Here is a 25,384-nt window from a genome sequence, read left to right as displayed (position 1 = left end):
AGCATCAGAATTTTTGTTACCAGTTCTATTTCCCTTTCAGAAATCTCGAAGTTAGCGGTCTTGACGATGTTCACGCATCAGCGATTTTGCCCACTTTGAGCCCTATTTTAAGCCAATTCCAGTGTACTAGTCGACAAAAATCATAACTATTTCGCTAGAACTACATTTTTTCTATCGAATGAGTACAAGCAACCATCCATTTACTGATTTCAACTATCCAATACAGTGGTCAGAATTTAGCAATTTTGCCAATTTCACACAAATTTCAAAAGATGCCAATTTCCGAATAGGGTCCAGAATAAACAAGAAAGACATTCCTGGCACTAAAATAACATTTCCTCTGTTCATTAGTCACGTCCCCAGGCCCCTCTTACATTCTTTTGCTTTCCACTTTGAATTTTTATTCTCACAAAAAAATAGAAGATTTACTGTTATGCAGACTACTGCATTGGTGTAGAAATGGTATAAATAATATCAGCGCACTTGTGAAAGAATATTAGACTCACCAGTTGACGTGTATTGGACGCTTAGCATGATTTGTTTACTTTTGAACTTTGGTAAAAATTGAACATTTCTGCTTCTTTGAGCCCAATTTCAAAGTACTTTTCTTTGTAAAACCAGTCAAAATCATCTCAATTTCTGTAATATGTCTTCCATTCTATAAAATGAGACCAGGAAAACTAGAATACAACAATAAATACCATACGAAAATACAGTGCAAAGTCGCTGTTTTAATCCAAAAACACGGTCAAAGTTTTTTTTTTCTCATTATGCACTGTGTGCTGCAGGATTTTTTTTATACCACACACACTGACCACATAGACCCATTCTTTCATATGTAGGCCTACCAGCTTTCTCTCACTAGATTTGAGGGGGCTAGAATTTAGGCGTACTAGTAGCCTCCAACCGTGTCCTCGCTGCAGCATTTACAACCCAAGCTTCACACCCACATAAGTGTTGGTACCACTATACTTATCCATCCGCTGACACGTCAACTCCCAAATATCTGAAAACATTCACTTCTTCCATACTCCTCCTCTCCAATTTGATATCCAAATTTTCTTTATCTAAATCATTTGATACCCTCATCACCTTACTCTTTTCTACGTTCACTTTCAACTTTCTACCTTTACACACACTCCCAAACTCGTCCACTAACCTTTGTAATTTTTTCTTTAGAATCTGCCATAAGCACAGTATCATCACCAAAAAGTAACTCAATTCCCATTTTGTATTTGATTCCCCATAATTTAATCCGACACCTCGCCCGAACACCTTAGCATTTACTTCTTTTACAACCCCATCTATAAATATATTAAACAACCATGGTGACATTACACATCCCTGTCTAAGACCTACTTTCACCGGAAAGTAGTCCCGCTCTCTTCTACACACCCTAACCTGAGCCTCACTATCCTCATAAAAACTCTTTACTTGCAACATCTGCCACATTGCTCCCCTATCCACTATCATATGCCTTTTCTAAATCCATAAATGCAATGAAAACTTCTCTACCTTTATCTAAATACTGTTCACATATATGCTTCAATGTAAACATGATCTACACAAACCCTTACCCACTCTAAAACATCCTTGCTCATCCACAATCTTGCATTCTGTCTTACCTCTAATTCTTTCAATAATAACCCTACCGTACACTTTTCCTGGTATACTCAGTAAACTAATTCCTCTATAATTTTTACAATCTCTTTTGTCCCCATTCCCTTTATATAAAGGAACTATACATGCTCTCTGCCAATCCCTAGGTACCTTCCCCTCTTTCATACATTTATTAAACAAAAATACCAACCACTAACACTATATCCCCCCCTGCTTTTAACATTTCTGTCAAGATCCCCTGAGTTCCAGCTGCTTCACCCCCTCTCATTCTACATAATGCCTCATGTACTACCCCCACACTCACATCCTGCTCTTCTTCACTCCTGAAAGATAGTATACCTCGCTGGCCAATGCATGAAATTACCACCTCCCCTTCTTCGTCGACATTTAAAAGTTCCTCATAATATTCCTGCCATCTACCCTATAGTACCTCCATGGCCCCATCTACCAACTCCCCTACTCTGTTTTTAACTGACAAAGTCATTTGTTCCCAAGGCTTTCTTAACTTGTTTATCTCACTCCAAATTTTTTTCTTATTTTCATTAAAATTTCTTGACAGTGCCTCTCCCACTATCATTTCCTTTCCTTTTGCACTCTCTTCACCTTTCTTTTATTCTCCATATACTCTGCTCTTATAACACTTCTTTGTAAAAACCTCTCATAAGCTACCTTTTTGTCTTTTATCACACCCTTTACTTCATTATTCCACCAATTACTCCTCTTTCCTCCTGCACCCACCCTCCTATAACCACAAGCTACTGCCCTACATTCTAAGACTGCATTTTTAAAACTATTCCAACCCTCTTCAACCCCCCCACTACTCATACTTGCACCAGCCCACTTTTCTGCCAATACTTGCTTATATCTCACCTGAGCTTCCTCCTACCTTAGTGTATACACTTTCACCTCTCTCTTACTTGTTGCCGTTTTCCTCGTCCCATCTACCTCTTACTCTAACTGTAGCTACAACTAAATAATGATCCGATACATCAGTTGCCCCTCTATAAACATGTACATCCTGGAGCCTACCCATCAACCTTTTATCCACCAATACATAATCTAACTACTTTCATTACGTGCTATATCATACCTTGTATATTTATTTATCCTCTTTTTCATAAAATATGTATTACTTATTACAAAACCTTTATCTACACACAATTCAATTAAAGGCTCCCCATTTTCATTTACCCCTGGCACCACAAATTTGCCTACTACTCCCTCCACAACATTTTTACCCACTTTAGCACTGAAATCCCCAACCATAAGTACTTCCACACTTGGTTCAAAACTCTCCACGCATTCAGTCAACATTTCCCAAAATCTCTCTCTCTCTCCTATACACTTCTCTCTTCTCCAGATGCATATATGCTTACTATAACCCACTTTTCACATCCAACCTTTATTTTTACTCCACATAATCCTTGAATTAAAACTTTTATACTTCCTCTTTTCCTGCCATAGCTTAGTCTTCAACATTATTGTTACTCCTTCTTTAGCTGTAACTATTTCAACCCCCCTGACCTAATCCCATTTATTTCTCTCCACTGAAACTCTCCCACCACTCTTCAGCTTTGTTTCACTTAGAACCAGGACATTCAGCTTCTTCTCATTCATAACATCCACAATCATCTCTTTCTTATCACTTGCACAACATCCACGCACATTCAGACTTCCCACTTTGAGAATTTTCTTCTTATTCTTTTTAGTAATCATTACAGGAAAAGGGGTTACTAGCCCATTGTTCCCAGCATTTTAGTTGACTTTTACAACATGCATGGCTTACGGAGGAAAGATTCTTATTCCACTTCCCCATGGATATAAAAATATAAGAACAAGAAATATCAAAATAAAATCTAAGAAAACTCAGATGAGTGTGTATAAATAAACGTGTACATGTATGTGTAGTGTGACCTGAGTGTAAGTAGAAGTAGCAAGACGTACCTGTAATCTTGCATATTTATGAGACAGACAAAATACACCAACAATCCTACCATCATGTAAAACAATTACAGGCTTTTGTTTTACACTCGCTTGGCAGGACGGTAGTACCTCCCTGGGCGGTTGCTGTTTACCAACCTACTACCTATATGAATACATAAACAGTAATACCAGGTAGCATCTCTGACTTCCTACTTTTTCTACTAGTTTACAATACAGTAAACCCTCCATACAACAGACTAAGTGGAGGGAATAGATGACCAATAATGGCAATTGAAGTGGATAGAGACGAGATTATTTTGCCGTGACTAACAATAATGAACAATTCTTTCAACACACCGGCCGTATCCCACCGAGGCAGGGTGGCCCAAAAAAAAAACGAAAGTTTCTCTTTTTAAATTTAGTAATTTATACAGGAGAAGGGGTGTTGGTAGACAGCAACCACCCAGGGAAGTACTACCGTCCTGCCAGATGACTGTGAAACAAAAACCTGTAACTGTTTTGCATGATGGTAGGATTGCTGGTTTCTTTTTCTGTCTCATAAACACGCTAGATAACAGGGATATCTTGCTACTCCTACTTACACTTTGGTCACACTTCACAGACACGCACATGCATATATATATACATACATCTAGGTTTTTCTCCTTTTTCTAAATAGCTCTTGTTCTTCTTTATTTCTTCTATTGTCCATGGGGAAGTGGAAAAGAATCTTTCCTCCGTAAGCCATGCGTGTCGTATGAGGCGACTAAAATGCCGGGAGCAATGGGCTAGTAACCCCTTCTCCTGTAGACATTTACTAAAAAAGAGAAGAAGAAAAACTTTATAAAACTGGGATGCTTAAATGTGCGTGGATGTAGTGCGGATGACAAGAAACAGATGATTGCTGATGTTATGAATGAAAAGAAGTTGGATGTCCTGGCCCTAAGCGAAACAAAGCTGAAGGGGGTAGGAGAGTTTCAGTGGGGGGAAATAAATGGGATTAAATCTGGAGTATCTGAGAGAGTTAGAGCAAAGGAAGGGGTAGCAGTAATGTTAAATGATCAGTTATGGAAGGAGAAAAGAGAATATGAATGTGTAAATTCAAGAATTATGTGGATTAAAGTAAAGGTTGGATGCGAGAAGTGGGTCATAATAAGCGTGTATGCACCTGGAGAAGAGAGGAATGCAGAGGAGAGAGAGAGATTTTGGGAGATGTTAAGTGAATGTATAGGAGCCTTTGAACCAAGTGAGAGAGTAATTGTGGTAGGGGACCTGAATGCTAAAGTAGGAGAAACTTTTAGAGAGGGTGTGGTAGGTAAGTTTGGGGTGCCAGGTGTAAATGATAATGGGAGCCCTTTGATTGAACTTTGTATAGAAAGGGGTTTAGTTATAGGTAATACATATTTTAAGAAAAAGAGGATAAATAAGTATACAAGATATGATGTAGGGCGAAATGACAGTAGTTTGTTGGATTATGTATTGGTAGATAAAAGACTGTTGAGTAGACTTCAGGATGTACATGTTTATAGAGGGGCCACAGATATATCAGATCACTTTCTAGTTGTAGCTACACTGAGAGTAAAAGGTAGATGGGATACAAGGAGAATAGAAGCATCAGGGAAGAGAGAGGTGAAGGTTTATAAACTAAAAGAGGAGGCAGTTAGGGTAAGATATAAACAGCTATTGGAGGATAGATGGGCTAATGAGAGCATAGGCAATGGGGTCGAAGAGGTATGGGGTAGGTTTAAAAATGTAGTGTTAGAGTGTTCAGCAGAAGTTTGTGGTTACAGGAAAGTGGGTGCAGGAGGGAAGAGGAGCGATTGGTGGAATGATGATGTAAAGAGAGTAGTAAGGGAGAAAAAGTTAGCATATGAGAAGTTTTTACAAAGTAGAAGTGATGCAAGGAGGGAAGAGTATATGGAGAAAAAGAGAGAGGTTAAGAGAGTGGTGAAGCAATGTAAAAAGAGAGCAAATGAGAGAGTGGGTGAGATGTTATCAACAAATTTTGTTGAAAATAAGAAAAAGTTTTGGAGTGAGATTAACAAGTTAAGAAAGCCTAGAGAACAAATGGATTTGTCAGTTAAAAATAGGAGAGGAGAGTTATTAAATGGAGAGTTAGAGGTATTGGGAAGATGGAGGGAATATTTTGAGGAATTGTTAAATGTTGATGAAGATAGGGAAGCTGTGATTTCGTGTATAGGGCAAGGAGGAATAACATCTTGTAGGAGTGAGGAAGAGCCAGTTGTGAGTGTGGGGGAAGTTCGTGAGGCAGTAGGTAAAATGAAAGGGGGTAAGGCAGCCGGGATTGATGGGATAAAGATAGAAATGTTAAAAGCAGGTGGGGATATAGTTTTGGAGTGGTTGGTGCAATTATTTAATAAATGTATGGAAGAGGGTAAGGTACCTAGGGATTGGCAGAGAGCATGCATAGTTCCTTTGTATAAAGGCAAAGGGGATAAAAGAGAGTGCAAAAATTATAGGGGGATAAGTCTGTTGAGTATACCTGGTAAAGTGTATGGTAGAGTTATAATTGAAAGAATTAAGAGTAAGACGGAGAATAGGATAGCAGATGAACAAGGAGGCTTTAGGAAAGGTAGGGGGTGTGTGGACCAGGTGTTTACAGTGAAACATATAAGTGAACAGTATTTAGATAAGGCTAAAGAGGTCTTTGTGGCATTTATGGATTTGGAAAAGGCGTATGACAGGGTGGATAGGGGGGCAATGTGGCAGATGTTGCAAGTGTATGGTGTAGGAGGTAGGTTACTGAAAGCAGTGAAGAGTTTTTACGAGGATAGTGAGGCTCAAGTTAGAGTATGTAGGAAAGAGGGAAATTTTTTCCCAGTAAAAGTAGGCCTTAGACAAGGATGTGTGATGTCACCGTGGTTGTTTAATATATTTATAGATGGGGTTGTAAGAGAAGTAAATGCGAGGGTCTTGGCAAGAGGCGTGGAGTTAAAAGATAAAGAATCACACACAAAGTGGGAGTTGTCACAGCTGCTCTTTGCTGATGACACTGTGCTCTTGGGAGATTCTGAAGAGAAGTTGCAGAGATTGGTGGATGAATTTGGTAGGGTGTGCAAAAGAAGAAAATTAAAGGTGAATACAGGAAAGAGTAAGGTTATGAGGATAACAAAAAGATTAGGTGATGAAAGATTGAATATCAGATTGGAGGGAGAGAGTATGGAGGAGGTGAACGTATTCAGATATTTGGGAGTGGACGTGTCAGCGGATGGGTCTATGAAAGATGAGGTGAATCATAGAATTGATGAGGGAAAAAGAGTGAGTGGTGCACTTAGGAGTCTGTGGAGACAAAGAACTTTGTCCTTGGAGGCAAAGAGGGGAATGTATGAGAGTATAGTTTTACCAACGCTCTTATATGGGTGTGAAGCGTGGGTGATGAATGTTGCAGCGAGGAGAAGGCTGGAGGCAGTGGAGATGTCATGTCTGAGGGCAATGTGTGGTGTGAATATAATGCAGAGAATTCGTAGTTTGGAAGTTAGGAGGAGGTGCGGGATTACCAAAACTGTTGTCCAGAGGGCTGAGGAAGGGTTGTTGAGGTGGTTCGGACATGTAGAGAGAATGGAGCGAAACAGAATGACTTCAAGAGTGTATCAGTCTGTAGTGGAAGGAAGGCGGGGTAGGGGTCGGCCTAGGAAAGGTTGGAGGGAGGGGGTAAAGGAGGTTTTGTGTGCGAGGGGCTTGGACTTCCAGCAGGCATGCGTGAGCGTGTTTGATAGGAGTGAATGGAGACAAATGGTTTTTAATACTTGACGTGCTGTTGGAGTGTGAGCAAAGTAACATTTATGAAGGGATTCAGGGAAACCGGCAGGCCGGACTTGAGTCCTGGAGATGGGAAGTACAGTGCCTGCACTCTGAAGGAGGGGTGTTAATGTTGCAGTTTAAAAACTGTAGTGTAAAGCACCCTTCTGGCAAGACAGTGATGGAGTGAATGATGGTGAAAGTTTTTCTTTTTCGGGCCACCCTGCCTTGGTGGGAATCGGCCAGTGTGATAATAAAAAAAATAAAAGGGCAATGTGTGGTGTAAATATTATGCAGAAAATTCGTAGTGTGGAAATTAGGAGAAGGTGTGGAGTTAATAAAAGTATTAGTCAGAGGGCTGAAGAGGGGTTGTTGAGGTGGTTTGGTCATTTAGAGAGAATGGATCAAAGTAGAATGACATGGAGAGCGTATAAATCTGTAGGGGAAGGAAGGCGGGATAGGGGTCGTCCTCGAAAAGGTTGGAGGGAGGAGGTAAAGGAGGTTTTGTGGGCGAGGGGCTTGGAATTCCAGCAGGCGTGCGTGAGCGTGTTAGATAGGAGTGAATGGAGACGAATGGTATTTGGGACCTGACGATCTGTTGGAGTGTGAGCAGAGTAATATTTAGTGAAGGGATTCAGGGAAACCGGTTATTTTTATATAGCCGGACTTGAGTCCTGGAAATGGGAAGTACAATGCCTGCACTCTAAAGGAGGGGTTTGGGATATTAGCAGTTTGGAGGGATATGTTGTGTATCTTTATACGTATATGCTTCTAAACTGTTGTATTCTGAGCACCTCTGCAAAAACAGTGATAGTGTGTGAGTGAGGTGAAAGTGTTGAATGATGATGAAAGTATTTTCTTTTTGAGGATTTTCTTTCTTTTTGGGTCACCCTGCCTCGGTGGGAGACGGCCGACTTGTTAAAAAAAAAAAAAATTATATGCAATAAGATCACAGTAAACAGGTGATTTCAGAATATGCAAAACATGCTTATTTAATTTTTTTTTTTTTTCAACAAGTCGGCCGTCTCCCACCGAGGCAGGGTGACCCAAAAAAAGAAAGAAAATCCCCAAAAAGAAAATACTTTCATCATCATTCAACACTTTCACCACACTCGCACATTATCACTGTTTTTGCAGAGGTGCTCAGAATACAACAGTCTAGAAGCATACACATATAAAGATACACAACATATCCCTCCAAACTGCCAATATCCCAAACCCCTCCTTTAAAGTGCAGGCATTGTACTTCCCATTTCCAGGACTCAAGTCCGACTATATGAAAATAACCGGTTTCCCTGAATCCCTTCACTAAATATTACCCTGCTCACACTCCAACAGATCGTCAGGTCCCAAGTACCATTCGTCTCCATTCACTCCTATCTAACACGCTCATGCACGCTTGCTGGAAGTCCAAGCCCCTTGCCCACAAAACCTCCTTTACCCCCTCTCTCCAACCCTTTCGAGGACGACCCCTACCCCGCCTTCCTTCCCCTATAGATTTATATGCTTTCCATGTCATTCTACTTTGATCCATTCTCTCTAAATGACCAAACCACCTCAACAACCCCTCTTCTGCCCTCTGACTAATACTTTTATTAACTCCACACCTTCTCCTAATTTCCACACTCCGAATTTTCTGCATAATATTTACACCACACATTGCCCTTAAACAGGACATCTCCACTGCCTCCAACCGTCTCCTCGCTGCTGCATTTACCACCCAAGCTTCACACCCATATAAGAGTGTTGGTACTACTATACTTTCATACATTCCCTTCTTTGCCTCCATAGATAACGTTTTTTGACTCCACATATACCTCAACGCACCACTCACCTTTTTTCCCTCATCAATTCTATGATTAACCTCATCCTTCATAAATCCATCCGCCGACACGTCAACTCCCAAGTATCTGAAAACATTCACTTCTTCCATACTCCTCCTCCCCAATTTGATATCCAATTTTTCTTTATCTAAATCATTTGACACCCTCATCACCTTACTCTTTTCTATGTTCACTTTCAACTTTCTACCTTTACACACATTCCCAAACTCATCCACTAACCTTTGCAATTTTTCTTTAGAATCTCCCATAAGCACAGTATCATCAGCAAAAAGTAACTGTGTCAATTCCCATTTTGAATTTGATTCCCCAAAATTTAATCCCACCCCTCTCCCGAACACCCTAGCATTTACTTCCTTTACAACCCCATCTATAAATATATTAAACAACCATGGTGACATTACACATCCCTGTCTAAGACCTACTTTTACCGGGAAGTAGTCTCCCTCTCTTCTACACACCCTAACCTGAGCCTCACTATCCTCATAAAAACTCTTTACAGCATTTAATAACTTACCACCTATTCCATATACTTGCAACATCTGCCACATTGCTCCTCTATCCACTCTATCATATGCCTTTTCTAAATCCATAAATGCAATAAAAACTTCCCTACCTTTATCTAAATACTGTTCACATATATGCTTCAATGTAAACACTTGATCTACACATCCCCTACCCACTCTGAAACCTCCTTGCTCATCCGCAATCCTACATTCTGTCTTACCTCTAATTCTTTCAATTATAACCCTACCGTACACTTTTCCTGGTATACTCAGTAAGCTTATTCCTCTATAATTTTTACAGTCTCTTTTGTCCCCTTTCCCTTTATATAAAGGGACTATACATGCTCTCTGCCAATCCCTAGGTACCTTCCCCTCTTTCATACATTTATTAAACAAAAGTACCAACCACTCCAACACTATATCCCCCCCTGCTTTTAACATTTCTGTCATGATCCCATCAGTTCCAGCTGCTTTACCCCCTTTCATTTTACGTAATGCCTCACGTACCTCCCCCACACTTACATTCTGCTCTTCTTCACTCCTAAAAGATGGTATACCTCCCTGACCAGTGCATGAAATTACTGCCTCTGTTTCTTCCTTAACATTTAAAAGTTCCTCAAAATATTCTCGCCATCTACCTAATACCTCCATCTCCCCATCTACTAACTCCCCTACTCTGTTTTTAACTGACAAATCCATATTTTCCCTAGGCTTTCTTAACTTGTTTAACTCACTCCAAAATTTTTTCTTATTTTCATTAAAATTTCTTGACAGTGCCTCTCCCACTCTATCATATATATAATATATATATATATATATATATATATATATATATATATATATATATACATGTATATACATGTATGTATATATATATATATATACATGTATATATATATATATATACATGTAAGGGGCTTGGACTTCCAGCAAGCGTGCGTGAGCGTGTTAGATAGGAGTGAATGGAGACGAATGGTACTTGGGACCTGACGATCTGTTGGAGTGTGAGCAGGGTAATATTTAGTGAAGGGATTCAGGGAAACCGGTTATTTTCATATAGTCGGACTTGAGTCCTGGAAATGGGAAGTACAATGCCTGCACTTTAAAGGAGTGGTTTGGGATATTGGCAGTTTGGAGGGATATGTTGTGTATCTTTATACGTATATGCTTCTAAACTGTTGTATTCTGAGCACCTCTGCAAAAACAGTGATAATGTGCGAGTGTGGTGAAAGTGTTGAATGATGAAAGTATTTTCTTTTTGGGGATTTTCTTTCTTTTTTGGGTCACCCTGCCTCGGTGGGAGACGGCCTACTTGTTGAAAAAAAAAAAATATATATATATAATATACATATATAATATATATTATCCTTGATAATGTGAGTAGTCACGAAAGTGCTTGGAACTTCTCTATTTCACAGTGGTTGTTTTGCATATTCTGAAGTCACCTGTTTTGTGATCTTATTGCATATATGTCATGCCGAATTGGTAAAACTGGTCAAGTTTTTTTTTTTTTTTTCAACAAGTCGGCCGTCTCCCACCGAGGCAGGGTGACCCCAAAAAAAAGAAAGAAAATCCCCAAAAAGAAAATATTTTCATCATCATTCAACACTTTCACCTCACTCACACATTATCACTGTTTTTACAGAGGTGCTCAGAATACAACAGTCTAGAAGCATATACGTATAAAGATACACAACATATCCCTCCAAACTGCCAATATCCCAAACCCCTCCTTTAAAGTGCAGGCATTGTACTTCCCATTTCCAGGACTCAAGTCCGACTATATGAAAATAACCGGTTTCCCTGAATCCCTTCACTAAATATTACCCTGCTCACACTCCAACAGATCGTCAGGTCCCAAGTACCATTCGTCTCCATTCACTCCTATCTAACACGCTCACGCACGCTTGCTGGAAGTCCAAGCCCCTTACCCACAAAACCTCCTTTACCCCCTCTCTCCAACCCTTTCGAGAACGACCCCTACCCCGCCTTCCTTCCCCTATAGATTTATATGCTTTCCATGTCATTCTACTTTGATCCATTCTCTCTAAATGACCAAACCACCTCAACAACCCCTCTTCTGCCCTCTGACTAATACTTTTATTAACTCCACACCTTCTCCTAATTTCCACACTCCGAATTTTCTGCATAATATTTACACCACACATTGCCCTTAAACAAATTCAAAATGGGAATTGACACAGTTACTTTTTGCTGATGATACTGTGCTTATGGGAGATTCTAAAGAAAAATTGCAAAGGTTAGTGGATGAGTTTGGGAATGTGTGTAAAGGTAGAAAGTTGAAAGTGAACATAGAAAAGAATAAGGTGATGAGGTGGTTTGGTCATTTAGAGAGAATGGATCAAAGTAGAATGACATGGAAAGTATATAAATCTATAGGGGAAGGAAGGCGGGGTAGGGGTCGTCCTCGAAAGGGTTGGAGAGAGGGGGTAAAGGAGGTTTTGTGGGCAAGGGGCTTGGACTTCCAGCAAGCGTGCGTGAGCGTGTTAGATAGGAGTGAATGGAGACGAATGGTACTTGGGACCTGACGATCTGTTGGAGTGTGAGCAGGGTAATATTTAGTGAAGGGATTCAGGGAAACCGGTTATTTTCATATAGTCGGACTTGAGTCCTGGAAATGGGAAGTACAATGCCTGCACTTTAAAGGAGGGGTTTGGGATATTGGCCGTTTGGGGGGATATGTTGTGTATCTTTATACGTTTATGCTTCTGAACTGTTGCATTCTGAGCACCTCTGCAAAAACAGTGATAATGTGTGAGTGTGGTGAAAGTGTTGAATGATGATGAAAGTATTTTCTTTTTGGGGATTTTCTTTCTTTTTTAGGGTCACCCTGCCTCAGTGGGAGACGGCTGACTTGTGGGAAGAAAAAAAAAAAAAAAAAAAAAAAAAAAAAAAAAAAAATATATATATAATAAGATCACAGTAAACAGGTGATTTCAGAATATGCAAAACAACCACTCTGAAAGAATAGAGAAATTCCAAGCGCTTTCGTGACTACTCACATTATCAAGGAGTAATATATATATATATATATATATATATATATATATATATATATATATATATATATATATATATATATATATATATATATATATATATATATATATACATACATACATAAACAGTGGACCCCGGTTTACGATATTATTTCATTCCAGAAGTATGTTCAGGTGCCAGTACTGACCAAATTTGTTTCCATAAGGAATATTGTGAATTAGATTAGTCCATATCGGACCCCTAAACATACACGTAGAAATGCACTTACATAAATACATTTACATAATTGGTCGCATTAGGAGCTGATCGTAAACCGTGGGTACACTGTATGTATGTATATATATATATATATATATATGTATATATATAATATATATATATATATATATATATATATATATATATATATTAAAATAAAAAAATAATAAAAATAATTATCTTTTTTTCATCATGTCAGCCAATTCCCACTGATGCAGGGTGACCCAAAAAGAAAAAACTTTCATCCCTCAAGACTTTCACCATCACTGTCTTTGCAGAGGCACTCTGACACGACAGCTTAGATATCCCTCCAAACTGTCAATGTCCCAGACTCCTTTAACCCTTTCAGGGTCCAAGGCCCAAATCTGGAGTCACGCACCAGTGTCCAAGAAGTTTCAAAAAAAAAAATTTGTTATTTTTTCTTATGAAATCGTAGAGAATCTTTTTGTGAAGGTAATAAAACAAAAAGTGCCTCGTTGTGCTCCCGGTTTCTTGTGTTTTCACGGTCGCTCTTACGTGCTAGAACTTTAATTTGTGTCATCAATCCTATACGATACATCCCTCTAGCGCCTGGAACCAATCTTGGGCGGAAAACATTATATACTGAGTCAAAAAAGGAGAATTAGTGTGCATTACCTAGCAGAGTTTACTGCCAGAGGGGAATCATAGGCCTGTTTCCCGTGTGAAAAAAATAATAATAATTGAACTTTGTGTCAGAGGAAAGAAAGTCTCCCTGAAAGCATTGAGTATACATAGTGTATAGTGTATACTACAGTGGCTCCCTAGTATATTGATGATAAAGGCTAAAGTGTCATTTGAAAACAGGTGAATTTGTAAATGAAGTGATAAGCCTATAGAGGCAGGTGCCAGAAGTCGCCAGAAACTTACCACAGGTCAGCTGTTTTTAATAATCTTCCTGGCCTGCTAGTGTACTCGCATATAATCTAGTGATACCAGTGAATAGCAGAATACAGTGTTGTAGTAGCAACTAACCAGTATTATAATGGTACTTAGTGGAGTGGAGTGACTTTCATTAGTTTCTTTTTCTTGAAATACGAGACGTTACTGTGAATTTCATATAACCTGTAGTTACCAGCGGTCGCAATATACACAACGAGAAGCAATTATTACTACAGAAAAAGCGTCCTTCCTCCAAAATTTGCACCAGTCAACTATAGTGATAATATAGCATTTATTGTGGTGGAGACGGAAAAAAAAAAATAGAAAAGCCAGATACAGCGATTGATAAACAAAGAGGTCGACTGTACGTCATTGTAGGAGCTGCCAGATATCACCGGCTCTTCAACACGCAAGTTATACTTTTGTATCAGTCAAATCACATATTACTCGGGTAGATAATTTCCAGTAGATCCTTCATGTGTTAGCTCAAATCACCGACCAGTATGTTTTAAATAAGTGACCCACTGATCAGAGCAGATCGACTGGTCCGAACCCTTGACTGGTCCGAACCCTTGGGTCCGACTGGTTTCAAACAGTTTCGTTGGACAATAAAGCAGACTGTAAACGGATGGGTTTGTAGGCGCCCTTATAAACACAAACATTAAAAATCAGGAACGTGACGGTAAGCTGTCCAATATACAAAAAGAGTTAGAAACAGAAATACAAATAGCTAGAGCTTCATTTAAGGTTATTAATATAATATTCAAGAGGTTGCTAGTAGAATTGCAGTAAATCAACCATTCAAATCATTATGAAGCTGTGTGTAGTCTGTGGTCAGTCAAACAAACGGGCTTCCACATGGATAAATTGTCATTTTTGTGGAAATTGGTGTCACGCTCCTTGTGCAGATATCCCAGAACTAGCTACAAGCAGTATTAAAACAGAGAAGTGTTTTTGGGTATGCCCAAATGAGGAAAATCTGTGGACTAAAATCACAAGGGTATTAAAAGAGGATAACATCAAAGCTGCTTTCATAGAAAACCTGGAAGCTTTCTACAACAGATGGGAACATAAAAAGTCTGGGCTGAATGGTACTGCCCTTGATACTGGCCATGTAGTCACAAACTGTAAGGCTGGAGGTGATGTCCTGGTAGTCAGTAAATGTGGGGCTGATAGTGCTGTCCTGGGAGACAGTAATGGTGAAGCTGGAGGTGCTGTCCTGGGAGACAGAAATGGTGAAGCTGGAGATACTGTCCTGGGAGACAGTAATGGTGAAGCTGGAGATTTTGTCCAGGTAGTCGGGAATTATACGCAGGAAGGAATACATATAAATGACCTCATAGAGGACAGGAGCCATAGTAGGGAAACAAGTGTAGTCAAAGATAAGATAAAACCAATATTGCAAACTAGAAATACCGCAGGAAATAGCAAACAAGAGGACTCCAATAGCAATAGTGAGGATAAATTACCAAAAACAACTGGTGGGAGCTCCATTGTTGGTGCTAGGGAGGATAGGAATAAGACAGGGAAACATGCACCAACAGGGAATACAGTCACAGAAACCCAAGGCAAACGGAAACCAAGCCTGTGCACATACTATGCACTTGGTATCTGCTGGCATGGGAAATCTGGAAAAACAGATGGGACATGCAACTATGACCACCCTAGAAAATGTCATGCCCATATGACAACAGGAAAATGCAAACTCCCTTCCTGTAAGCTTTTTCACCCTGAAATGTGTACCTCTTCAGTACAGGAAAGACTGTGCTATAACTTAAATTGCCAGGCATACCATCTAAAGGGGACAAAAAGATACAAAACATCCAGGCCATGGGAAAACCTGGGTAGCCACAGCCACTCAAGAGGGAGAGGTTTTTTAGTGCCAGGAAGGAAAAAAAACTGGCAGGAAATGGCAGAAATCGTACACCAAATCCAGTCATTCCTGGAGTGGAACCACAGTCGATGGCCTCCACTCCAAACCAACAGATACAGATACTAATGCCGGAAAAAAAATCCCCCCCCAGTACCAACAATACCACCAGTCCGATAACATTCTTCTTTGCAAATATACAGGGTCTAAAGCCAGCAACAAACAACAAAATACCTTTCATCCGTGGACTGCTTGCAGAGGCAAAGGCAATGTTCGCGGCTTTCACTGAGACCCACATAAAGGATCACTTGGACAACGAAATATGGATCCCAGGTTACAACCTATACAGATGTGACAGAGTGAACAGGCAAAAGGGGGGGGTTGGCCTGTACATTGCAGAGTCACTTGTTTGCACAGAACTGCTTAATGCCTCAAATGACGTAGTGGAAGTTTTAGCAGTAAAGGTCGAGAACCAAAACCTAGTCATTGTGGTAGTCTACAAGCCTCCGGATGCAACATCCCAGCAATTCCAGGAACAGCTGTTAAAAATTGACCACTGTCTGGAAAATCTTCCAGCTCCTGCACCCAACATCTTGCTCCTGGGGGATTTCAACTTAAGGCACCTAAAATGGAGGAATATAGCAAATAATATTGTTGCAGTAATAACACCAGGAGGCAGCTCTGATGAAAACTCACACTCACACGAGCTTTTAAATCTCTGCACAAAATTCAATTTAAACCAGCAAATAATAGAGCCTACTAGACTGGAGAATACACTAGACCTCATCTTCACTAACAATGATGATCTGATAAGAAATGTCACCATATCAAAAACAATATACTCAGATCACAACATAATTGAGGTTCAGACATGTATGCGTGGAGCCCCAGACCGACAAAATGAGACTAGTCACGAGGGAGCATTCACCAAATTCAACTTCAATAACAAAAACATAAAGTGGGACCAAGTAAACCAAGTCCTAACCGATATAAGCTGGGAAGATATACTAAGCAACACAGACCCAAACTTATGCCTAGAACAGATTAACTCGGTGGCACTCGATGTATGCACAAGGCTTATTCCTCTAAGAAAAAGGAGGAGTAGATGTAAAATAGAAAGAGACAGGCGCTCCCTTTACAGGCGACGGAAAAGAATAACAGAGCGGCTAAAAGAGGTCAATATATCTGAAATGCGCAGGGAGACACTGGTCAGAGAAATAGCAAGCATCGAACTTAAGCTAAAAGAATCCTTTAGGAGTCAGGAATCGCGGGAAGAACTAAAAGCCATAAATGAAATCGAAAGAAACCCAAAGTATTTCTTCTCCTATGCCAAATCAAAATCGAGAACAACGTCCAGTATTGGGCCCCTACTTAAACAAGATGGGTCCTACACAGATGACAGCAAGGAAATGAGTGAGCTACTCAAGTCCCAATATGACTCAGTTTTTAGCAAGCCGCTAACCAGACTGAGAGTCGAAGATCAAAATGAATTTTTTATGAGAGAGCCACAAAATTTGATTAACACAAGCCTATCCGATGTTATCCTGACGCCAAATGACTTCGAACAGGCGATAAATGACATGCCCATGCACTCTGCCCCAGGGCCAGACTCATGGAACTCTGTGTTCATCAAGAACTGCAAGAAGCCCCTATCACGAGCCTTTTCCATCCTATGGAGAGGGAGCATGGACACGGGGGTCGTCCCTCAGTTACTAAAAACAACAGACATAGCCCCACTCCACAAAGGGGGCAGTAAAGCAACAGCAAAGAACTACAGACCAATAGCACTAACATCCCATATCATAAAAATCTTTGAAAGGGTCCTAAGAAGCAAGATCACCACCCATCTAGAAACCCATCAGTTACACAACCCAGGGCAACATGGGTTTAGAACAGGTCGCTCCTGTCTGTCTCAACTACTGGATCACTACGACAAGGTCCTAAATGCACTAGAAGACAAAAAGAATGCAGATGTAATATATACAGACTTTGCAAAAGCCTTCGACAAGTGTGACCATGGCGTAATAGCGCACAAAATGCGCGCTAAAGGAATAACAGGAAAAGTCGGTCGATGGATCTATAATTTCCTCACTAACAGAACACAGAGAGTAGTCGTCAACAGAGTAAAGTCCGAGGCAGCTACGGTGAAAAGCTCTGTTCCACAAGGCACAGTACTAGCTCCCATCTTGTTCCTCATCCTCATATCCGACATAGACAAGGATGTCAGCCACAGCACCGTGTCTTCCTTTGCAGATGACACCCGAATCTGCATGACAGTGTCTTCCATTGCAGACACTGCAAGGCTCCAGGCGGACATCAACCAAATCTTTCAGTGGGCTGCAGAAAACAATATGAAGTTCAACGATGAGAAATTTCAATTACTCAGATATGGTAAACATGAGGAAATTAAATCTTCATCAGAGTACAAAACAAATTCTGGCCACAAAATAGAGCGAAACACCAACGTCAAAGACCTGGGAGTGATTATGTCGGAGGATCTCACCTTCAAGGACCATAACATTGTATCAATCGCATCTGCTAGAAAAATGACAGGATGGATAATGAGAACCTTCAAAACTAGGGAGGCCAAGCCCATGATGACACTCTTCAGGTCACTTGTTCTATCTAGGCTGGAATATTGCTGCACTCTAACAGCACCTTTCAAGGCAGGTGAAATTGCCGACCTAGAAAATGTACAGAGAACTTTCACGGCGCGCATAACGGAGATAAAACACCTCAATTACTGGGAGCGCTTGAGGTTTCTAAACCTGTATTCCCTGGAACGCAGGAGGGAGAGATACATGATTATATACACCTGGAAAATCCTAGAGGGACTAGTACCGAACTTGCACACGAAAATCACTCACTACGAAAGCAAAAGACTTGGCAGACGATGCACCATCCCCCCAATGAAAAGCAGGGGTGTCACTAGCACGTTAAGAGACCATACAATAAGTGTCAGGGGCCCGAGACTGTTCAACTGCCTCCCAGCACACATAAGGGGGATTACCAACAGACCCCTGGCAGTCTTCAAGCTGGCACTGGACAAGCACCTAAAGTCAGTTCCTGATCAGCCGGGCTGTGGCTCGTACGTTGGTTTGCGTGCAGCCAGCAGCAACAGCCTGGTTGATCAGGCGCTGATCCACCAGGAGGCCTGGTCACAGACCGGGCCGCGGGGGCGTTGACCCCCGAAACTCTCTCCAGGTAAACTCCAGGTAAATCGTGTATTTCTTGACTTGTCATTCTTCTTGGCTTTAGTTGATGTCTTATCCAAACTGGGTTCCTCCAAAACTCTGCAGTTCTCATCCATCTCTTTTTCTGACTCTTCCAAGGGTTCAACAGTAGCTTCCAGCTTTTTATTTTTTAATCTGGTACCACCTCTTTTCATTTTTGTTTCCTGTAACACAGGCACTGATTCATCTACACTGTTCTGGACACGAGTACGCCCCCGTCGAGTTATTCGCACTTCTTGTTCCACTAACAAGTCTGGCATATTTTCAATGGCATCAGGCACACTGACCAATTTATTAGCAAGTTTCCGTCTTCCTTTTGTCAAAGGCTGTTCACTTTCTGTTATTTCTTTAAGTTTGCCTCTTCTACTTCTCGTGGATGCTGCATCTTGTGATTGGGAGGACACTTCTCTCTCCTCTTGTATATCATTTGATTTAACACATTGTGCCCTAGTCTTTCTGTTTCTTTTCCTGGAGGGTGAAAGATCAAGGTTTTCCCTGCATAACACTGGATCTATGTTCAGCTCAATATGTTTGGATTGAGTTTCTATTTTATTAGACTCATCTGTAATGGAATTGCCTGCTGCAGTAGTTACCTTTCTACTACGGCCTCTTCTTACTGGTGTCATCTGTTTTTTTTCGTCTTGGTTAGGAGACTGATTTTTTCTTCTTTTCCCACGTACTGGTACAGACAAATCTGGTGTTAATTCAGAGTCATTACTGTGTTCTTGTTTTCCCAATGATACACAGGTTTCAGAATCTTGCAATACAGGCAGGACTGCTTTGCCAGATTCTAAAACAGCATTATTTATTTTCCTACGTCTTTTACTTGGAGAGACTACGAGCACATTCAATTCGGCTTTTTGGGTATTTCGTCTTTTGACCAGTAATGTATCTGACACTAAATCCTCTACACTTACTGGAGTATCCAATTTCAATTTTAGACTAGGATTGTCAATTTCTGGGGAGAAAGCAGGTTGTCTTTGAGTAATTTCTACTTTACCTGATACTTCTGACAATTCAACATCAACTTCCACAATCTGTGGACTTTCCTGATATTTATTCATAATGACTGAGTTCTGGATTTCCACTTTGGCTGTCTTTTCACCCTTTCTAGATTTTTTTTTATTCATGGCATTTTTATCAGTTGAATCAACTTTTTTCCTGGACCTCAAACTACGCTCTGGTACAACAGGTGACAATTTAATTGACTCCAGTTCACATTCTGTAACATGGCTTTGCGCATCACTTTTAACAGCTCCTCTGCGAGGTCGTCTCTGCCTGACTGACATGGCAACTGCCTCTAGCTCAACTTTAGCGTTTCTTCGAGATCTACGAGGCGTACCATCTTCTACTGGTGGTATGTTTTCAGATGGCGAACTTGTGCCTGGGCTAACAACTTTTGGAGAGCTACGGAGAATTCTCCCTAAACTTTGAGTAGGTGAATGCTGCAACAAAGGTGCAATTTTCCTAACTACCTTATTGGTGCGATCCGAAAGGGGAGTCTTTACAAGTTCACCCATTACCTCAATCTCTCTCTCAAGAGAATCAAGTGCATTTGGAGTTTTCATCAATGTCTGGATCCCATAGAGATTGGTATAATTTGCTTCAGGAGAATTCACAGGGATCTGTGAAGCAAAAAGATTTTTAATACCTGCAACATTTGTATAATCTGCAAATGGACTATATTGTTTTTGTTTAGGTGTAGCAAGCAGTTTCTTTAAACCTCTCGGCTCACAATAGTTAGCTTTAATTTCCACATTTTCTGGGTTTCTTCTTGGTGTCCTGAAAAGACTCTGTAGACCTTGAATATTACTGTAATCAGGCACAGGAACCTTTGTTGCTGTATTACAAGTGTCATTACTTGCTTCAGGAACAGCTATTTTCATATTTTTTATTAGTTTTCCACTATCACCATTTGTATAACCCACACTTGGGCTATCCAGTACTGACCTGGGTGTTTGGCTTTTCCTTATTTTAGGAGTATGTTTGTCATTAACACAATCAAGGACTACAACATCAGAATATGTATTATCAGAATTAGGATTCTCTGGAGTTCTTGTTTTCCTTCTTTCACTGATATCCTTTGTTCTAATGCTAGTCATAACATTAACATTATAATCAGGCTTGGGTGTAGAAGCTACAGCTCTCAGAGTACGAGGCAATCTCTTAATTTCATGCAAATCACTATCCAAACCTTGAGTAAATGATCTAATTGCTTTTGGTGTTAACAACAGTGCTCTTCTCCCTACAGCATTATTGTACTTTGTCATAAGTGAATTTCTGACGTTATTAACATCAGAAGCTAAATGGTTAGATTGTGTGCTTACTGGAGAAGGAAATTCAACTTGAGAAACATTGGGTGTAGAAAAATCAGGTGTTTGGGCATTTTCAAAGTCAAATGTAGTAGCATCAGTTTCCAACTGTATATTTTCCGGAGACACCATAAATGACTTGCTAGAACCTCTGTGCAAATTCTCTGGTAATTTACTGGAGGCAGAGGGAGAAGGAGTCACTAGTGGAGATATGAAATTATCCTTTGTAATATCTGGTGTTTTTATAGATGAAAAATCAAAATTGGTCATGTTAGTACAGGATGCCAAAATACTGATTCGTGAATGAGGTCTTTTACCAACAGAACGAGGAAAACTTTTTAGCTGAGATGGTGTAGTTGGGAAGACAACTGGTGAAGCACCCAATGATCCCATAAATTCTTCAGTTGATGATCCATTAATTTTCAATGGAGAAGGAGTTCTAGATCTTGGCTTTGAATTTGACTTTTTACTTAGAGGGGTATTCTGAAGTTTTTCAGAAGAGTTTGTTTTATCATTAGGAGAAATCTCAATCTCTCTCATTCCTGTTCTTGGTGTAGCCATTAGCCTGTCTAACCCATCCAAATCACCATAATTTCCTTGAGATTTTGTGAAGCCAGCATTAAATGGACTTTTGCGACCCTTTCGATATATTCGTGGAGTTTTACTCGTTTTATTGTGAATAAATATTGGAGCAGGGGAGTTAGCATGCCCAGTAGTCAAATGCCCAAACTCAAAACTTTTTGGCACCTCCTGAAAAAAAAAAATATATATATATACTTACTCCATGCACTTTGCTGCTGCTGGTCATTAATAACAAGAAATTATTTCAATCATATTTAAGGGGAAAAATATTAGTGTTGCTGTAGAGAAACTGAAGAACAAATGAGCAGCTCAGGAATATGAATATAAAGGAGAAGAGCTAGGATAATGGAAAAATTGGACTGACAAGGTAAAAATGAGCCATGTACTGAACAAGAGGAAGGCAGTTTGAATTGCAGAAATACAGGACTTTTGTAATCACAACAATTACAGGACCTAATCTGGTGTCCTCTGAAAACTTTCACTCTACTCCCACTTTATCCTAAGCATGAAATTTCTGCCAGCATTTCATCACGTATATTCTTTACAACTTCTTAAGATCTTCTCTTTCTCTAAAACCCCTCTCCTTACCCAGCATCTCATCACTAACAGCATAGTCATTTGTACCCTTAATTTTCTAATGTTAGTTATATATCTCCAAAATTTTATAATTCTATTCACACTTGGCAACATATTTATAGTAAACTCTCAATATAACAGACTTGTGCTTTTAACTCCTTTATGCTCAATGTTTATTCCAGTACATCTGTAAATTGTGCATACAGTATGTACTATATTAGGTATACAGTACAGTACTTACAAACACTTGGACAATCCCCCTATTTGTCCATTATAGTGAGGGTTTACTGTACTTGTAGAAATGGCAGCATACAAAGTAAAAACTTGCCTCACAAAACACATTTGCAGGGTGTTTTGATTTCACTGTGGACTCTCGCTTGGCAGGAACACCTCTACCCTTGCTCATGTGCTTGAATCGTTGCATTTTAGATGATACACCACGACACACAAGGTCTCTTTTTACAATGTCAGCCCATGATTTCTTTGGTGTCTTCCCTACCATCTTTGCTGGAGTTTTTAACCCTTTGACTGTTGCAAGCCCATTTCTGAAACTGTCATTGTATGTTGCAAAATTTTCGAAAAAAAAGAAAAAGAAAAGGAAAATCTTATGAAATGATAAAGAATCTTTTCCCGATGCTAACAACACCAAAAGTACGAAATTTGATCGAAAACTTATGGAATTACGCTTCTGTGAAGTTAGCAATCTCAGCAATATATACACATCGGCGATTTCGCCAACTTTGAGCCCTATTTTCGGCCAATTCCATTGTTCCAGTCGACCAAACTCATAGCTATTTCTTTAGAACTCCATTTTTTCTATCAATTGAGTACAAGAAACTGCCCATTTACCGATTTCAACTACCCAATAAAGTGGTCAGAAATTGGCAATTTGGCCAATTTCATGCAAATTAAAAAAGATGCCAATTTCAAAATAGGGTCCAGAATAAACAATGCAGACATTCTTGGCACTAAAATAACATATCCTCTGTTCATTAGTCACATCTCCAGGCCCCTCTTATATTACTCTTGCTTTCTATTTTGATTTTTTATTCACACAAAAAATAGAAGATTTACTGTTATGCAGACTACTGCATTATTGTAAAAATGGTATAAATAATATCAGTGCACTAGTGAAAGAATATTAGACTCCCCAGTTGACGTGTATTGGACGTGTGGTGTGATTTGCTTACTCTTGAACATTGGTAAAAATCGAACATTTCCGCTACTTTGAGCTCAATTTCAAGGTCGTTTTCATCGTGAAACTAATCAAAATCATCTCTATTTCTGTAATATGTTTTCCATTCTATCAAATGAGACCAAGAAAACGAGAATACAACCATAAATACTATACGAAAATACACCTCAAAGTCGGCGTTTTAATCCAAAAACACAGTCGGAGTTTTTTTTTCTCATTATGCACTGCGTGCTGCAGGATTTTTTTTTATACAGTGCACACTGACCACACAGACCCATTCTCTCACATGTGGGCCTACCAGCTTTCTCCTGCTTGATTTGAAGCTGCTAGAATTATTGAGGATATATACGTCCAAAACACTGGCTCGTAAGACGTATATATATGGCCAAAACAGTCAAAGGGTTAAAATTCTGTTAAATCCAGGATTATCATTGTTACAGCTATTAAAAAAATAAATATCATCATTTGGAATAAATGGACACTAGGCATTTATGGATTCCCCTTACCCCTTATTGGTCTGTTACCGAGGTTTCACTATTTCAAAACCAAACTAAACAGTCTGATAAATTGGAAAATTAATTCTAATATTTACTCATCTAATTATTCAATGCTATTTTTATTACTCTATCTTGTAATGATTTAGTCAAAATACACAAAATAACCTTCACATAGAAGAAAAACTTACGGCGAGGTTTCAGTCTGACTTCAACCCCGAGTTTCTTTCTGCTATGTGCACTATTCCAGTTGTGGTACTGTGCCTTTTTGTTCTCTAGTCAAAATATACTAATTTAATTTATAATTTAAGCCAAGGTTTGATAGGAAAATGTGTTTTAAGCTTAAATCAATCATGACAACTCTATTGCTTTCAGTCTCCTCCCTGCAACATTTGGGGTAGTGCTGTTTACCCGAGAGAGAGAGAGAGAGAGAGAGAGAGAGAGAGAGAGAGAGAGAGAGAGAGAGAGAGAGAGAGACACATATGGGTGACGTTCAAAAGTGGGCCATTGCTAAATGGGAGGTGGACACTAAAAGAAAGCTAGCATCAGGTAGGGTAGGCTCCAAAACCTGGTGGTCCCTGGTCAAGGACAGACAAGGTTATCTGCCTGATGAACTCATTCCACCTCTAAATCGACAGGATGGGACCACCTCTACTAGTAGTCAAGAGAAGGCGGACCTCTTTGCTGAACACTTTGCTACCAAAATGCAAGTTCCTGATCCAGCAAGGGACCCTCCTTGGCTAGCTGCAAGAACTGTGTCAAAACTGTCAGTGGTGACAATAAGGCAGGAGGAGGTGCATTTCCTTCTTAAATCGCTTGACCAAGAAAAGGCTGTGGGCCCAGACAAGTTGAGCCCAAGATTGCTGAGAAGATGTGCAGACCAGCTAGCAGCACCTCTAACTCGCATCTTTCAGCACTGCCTAGTACAGTGTAAATGGCCCTCTCTATGGAAAGAGGCAAATGTAGTCCCTGTTCACAAAAAGAAGAGCAGAGCAGAAATCAGCAACTACAGACCAGTGTCACTCCTGTCAATCACTGGTAAGATCCTTGAGACAATAATCTCAAGACAAATGACAGAGTTTTTTGACTACCACTCACTACTTTGTGATCGTCAATATGGCTTCAGGAAAGGTTACTCTGCTGCTGATCTGTTGTTAAACCTCTCCACTAAGTGGCACCAGTCACTGGATGAATCCAAAGTCAGCTGTGTGGTAGCACTGGACATTGCTGGCGCTTTCGACCGGGTGTGGCACCAGGGCCTCTTAGCAAAACTTCAAGCACTGGGAATTGCAGG

The 25,384-nt window shown here is 40.0% G+C and overlaps 1 protein-coding gene across 1 annotated transcript; it reads right to left on the bottom strand.

Annotated features, from left to right (window-relative positions):
* Window positions 1-11,061: 11,061 nt before the first annotated feature.
* On the bottom strand, window positions 11,062-22,912 carry LOC138854545 (uncharacterized). The gene is made up of 3 exons (XM_070098426.1): window positions 22,730-22,912; window positions 18,865-21,993; window positions 11,062-11,094 (listed from the first exon to the last, which is right to left on the bottom strand). Exons 1-3 carry the CDS (start codon window positions 22,901-22,903, stop codon window positions 11,062-11,064), a joined length of 3,336 nt encoding a protein of 1,111 aa, XP_069954527.1. The 5' UTR covers window positions 22,904-22,912.
* Window positions 22,913-25,384: the final 2,472 nt, after the last annotated feature.

The sequence above is a fragment of the Cherax quadricarinatus genome, chromosome 4 (genome assembly GCF_038502225.1).
Source record: "Cherax quadricarinatus isolate ZL_2023a chromosome 4, ASM3850222v1, whole genome shotgun sequence".
NCBI lineage: Eukaryota > Metazoa > Arthropoda > Malacostraca > Decapoda > Parastacidae > Cherax > Cherax quadricarinatus.
The sequence above is the reverse complement of the archived record's forward strand: the minus strand, read 5'-3'. Positions and strand labels throughout refer to the sequence as shown.